Genomic DNA, 3,778 nt, shown 5'->3' on the forward strand with positions numbered 1-3,778 from the left:
AAAAGAAAAGTTCTTGCTGTCTTTGTGACGGCTTGAACAGGACAAGTTAATGAATGAAATTAGCATCAGTTTGTTGATACAATCTTAAATGTTTTTTCTAATCATGTTACCTTTCAGATGTTACCAGTGACTTGACAAAGACTGAACACTTTTATTGCAAAAAGTAACCAGTGAGCATCTCTGCAAACTTAGTAACATGGTTCAGTCATTCTTCACTGAGACTCCTGACTTGTCTAAATCTTCTAGTTAAAGATGCTTTCTTAAAAAGACACTGATGAAAAGGGTGTTTTAACATGGTGAACAAAATTGTTCTAATGATGATGGACGTATATTAGAAAAATTAAACTCAAAATTTCATTTCAGAGTTGTGAATCAGGAGCAGAAGAAAATAAAACTGCGCCAGGAGTAGCTCCGCCCCAACAGCCCCACCCAGAGCTCAGAGCTGCTGGTCTGCAGAAACTGTCTTAGAAAGTGTCTGATTTTGTCTAAAAATTGCTCAATCATAATTAAAAGACCACTGCTTTTAAAATGGCCCAAAACATGATCAAGTGGGTTTTTAAGACTAGAAGTATAAAAGTCCAATAATTTTTTTTGGTCTTGGTTTCATCAAAAAGTTCTTTGGTGTTTTGCAGCATTTAACTACATTTGTCAAATCTCCTCATAAACAGATCCCAAGTTCCCCGAATCGCCTGAACCAACAACACCAACCGATTACACCAAGATACTCAATGACTCCTTCAAGGTTTTCCCTCAAAAAATGACCTGGGATGGAGCACAGAAGTACTGTGAAGGGGATGGTGCTAACCTGGCTAGCATCAAGAACGAGTGGGCGCAGGCGTACGTCGAGATGCAGGCAATTAAACTCAAGGGACCGGTGTGGATTGGACTCAACAAAGAGCTGGTATGGACCTGGAATCCACCAGGGGTCTTTTCGTGACAGAAATTATGAATCCTGTGGATCATTTCTTAGCCTTTTATCTGTGGCTTTGAAGCAGTGTTTTGGCGATGTCGTACATTTTAGGAAAATAAACAAAAACTGTTTGTTTCTGACTCTCCTTACAGACCAGCAGCTACTTTAAATTCATTGACGGCTGGCGGATATCATTTACAAACTGGAATGAAAATGAGCCACGCCGCGACCAGTCCTGTGTGTACGTGGATGTAGGTGGAACATGGAAAACCAGCAACTGCAACCAGACCTTTGATGCTGTTTGCATGAAGTCCTCAGGTAATCCACTAATTAAGTAGAAGAAAAGTGTATTTTGGAGCAGAGGATTAAAATAAATAAAAACAGCCCACGATTCTTAACAATGTGATAACATTCTTAGTGTCTACAGTACAAATAACTTCTTAGTTCTTTGTTATCAGACACGCGATATATTTAAAAACGTATGTGTCATGTTTCAGCAGAGACGTTCTATCTCAGTCTGCCTACTGCCCCCAACATATCCCCTCCCTCATTCAAACATGCATTAGGGTGAAGGGGAGGGTGGCTGTATTGCAGTGCACTGCGGGGCGGGGTTCCTCGGTCTGGTGGTCTTGTCTCTTGGGTGCCGGTCTCCTGGGCCCGGCCCAGCAACTTTAAAAGACTAAAAAGCCGAAGAGTTCAGGAGAGTTGAAGACACGCGTCTACTCGGTCGTGACCCAGAACCGGAATGTGTATTTCAAGAGGCAGCTACACGGAAAACGTTGATGACCGGCGGTTAATGGTGATGTCATCGAGCGGAAGTGATGTCTGAATTTAAAGTCACTATTTTTCCATGTTTTTCCACTTGGAGGGATAAATATTGGGATACGTAGAAGCCAAATGGCACATGTGCCAAAGTCAAGGCCCGAGGGCCGGATCCGGCCCAGGGGTAATATTCCTGTTATTATTCATAATTATTTTAAAAAGTTACTTTTTTTAAAAATTTAGTTTTAGTGTGTTTAATAAATGTTTATCTTGTTCGGCCCAAGACCAAAGGTGTGTTTTAGATTTTGTCGTATGGGTAGGGAAGCAATTCGGATTCGGCCAGACACTCGCCTGAGCTCAGGTGCAAGCTGCTCACCCATACCTAAATAGGCTATGTTTAATTTACACTTTAGAGACAAAGGATAGAACATTGACGTTTCTCTGTCTAATCTCACAACTCCCCCCCACAGATGTTTCACCAACACAGCCCAGTGATTTCCCAGGAGTTTGTCCCGACGACCCAGACCCATCTTCTAACTGTTTTTGGATACCATTTAGGCGTCACTGTTATGCGTTTTTCACCAATCTGGAAGATTGGTCAGGAGCATCAACCGACTGCAGTAGACGTGGTGGGTGCCTTCTGGAGTACAGTTATGTGGGTCAAGTCAAGTCTCCTCCGGTTTGATTGATTTCTAGTTCTTTTTTGACCAAAGGTGGAATGATTGTTAGCATTGAAGATCCAGCTGAGCAGGATTTCATTCAAGCTGAACTGCAGACTTATAAAGACAGATTTTCTGCGTTTTGGTTGGGTCTGTATAAAACATACAGAGGTAAAATGCAACTGACCCAAATAAAAGAAATAAATCTTGTGTTTCTGTGAATTCTCCTTCTACAGGGAATAACTTGTTCATTTTTTCAGGGACGTGGAAGTGGGTGGACAGAACGGTCATAGACTACGCTAACTGGGGATATCGCCAACCTGGGTCTAGCCCCTATGGGGAAATAGATACTTCAGATGGGATATGGAAAACAGGGTACTCATGGAACAGGAGGCCATACATCTGCAAAACAAGAAAAAGTACGATTGACATCAACCTGCTTAAGAGATTTTTTTGTACATATCTATGAATATGTAAAACTCCACAGTGTCAGGATAGGTAGGTGAAGCTGGACCCCGGAATGCATTGACTCAAGGAGGAGAGTTTTAAGCAGTTTATTAGCGAAGTCCTCCAAATAGTGGGGTACGATGGTCCGAGTCAGAATAAATCCAGTACAAGGTAACGGAGGGAAACTCGACGCTAGATCCAATAATCTAAAAGAGAAGTTCCATAATCCACAAGGAAGTAAATAGGAACAGGCTCACCAGAGAGGCGGAGGAATCCAGAAGAGCAGGCAGGGAACAGCAATCGAGGACAAAGTCGTGGGTCGGAAGTAGGGGTGTGCCAAAATATCGATATTGTGATATATTGCGACATTTAGTCCTGTGATCGATTCTCGGTGGGTTCTCACCAAGTATCGATATTATATTTTCATTTGAAGAGGCTGTTGAGCTGAGCGTCTGAGTCACGCGCCGGAACTATTGAGCAGATGGGCGCGCTGCATCGGACTTTTAATAGCGACGCACACGCTCATTCGGGAGAAGCTCCGGTGAGATACAGGCTCTGTAGCGCGTGTGTGAAGCATGCCTACCTGTCAGCATTTATCCTCCATCTGTAGGAGATCGAGCCGGTAAGAAGTGACTTTATCTGAGCGCTAGAATGTCAGCGATCACTTATTTCCTGTTTGCTGAGGGAACTGGGCGCGCGCTTCGCAGTTGTTTGTGTACACTTCAGGGACCGTCGGAATTTTCGTTTTCATGCACTTTGATGTTTAACCTGCTGCTGTACGGTGTAACTTTGGTAAATTTATAATGTGACGTTTTCAAGCAATGTAATTACTTGTTGCTAATGTTAATTTAAAGTAATTCTTAAACAAAAAAGCAGGATTTTATGTATGAACTTAAATTTAAATGTAATTAAAATAAAGTACATGAATTCACTGTAAAATTAGGGAGGTTGCTAATTAATTGAAGCACTTAAAATTATATTTATTGCCTTTATTATGTGT

At 42.0% G+C, this 3,778-nt stretch overlaps 1 protein-coding gene across 1 annotated transcript in view; it reads left to right on the forward strand.

Annotated features, from left to right (window-relative positions):
• The window catches only part of LOC112147391 (macrophage mannose receptor 1), a 25,021-nt gene that overhangs the window by 19,789 nt on the left and 1,454 nt on the right, over positions 1-3,778 (forward strand). The window contains exons 25-29 of the mRNA XM_036216235.1: positions 669-901; positions 1,063-1,228; positions 2,143-2,301; positions 2,386-2,502; positions 2,592-2,750. Coding sequence (XP_036072128.1) covers positions 669-901; positions 1,063-1,228; positions 2,143-2,301; positions 2,386-2,502; positions 2,592-2,750 — 834 coding nt within the window. The remainder of the gene's footprint in view (positions 1-668; positions 902-1,062; positions 1,229-2,142; positions 2,302-2,385; positions 2,503-2,591; positions 2,751-3,778) is intronic.

This window comes from Oryzias melastigma, linkage group LG17, assembly GCF_002922805.2.
Source record: "Oryzias melastigma strain HK-1 linkage group LG17, ASM292280v2, whole genome shotgun sequence".
Lineage (NCBI taxonomy): Eukaryota > Metazoa > Chordata > Actinopteri > Beloniformes > Adrianichthyidae > Oryzias > Oryzias melastigma.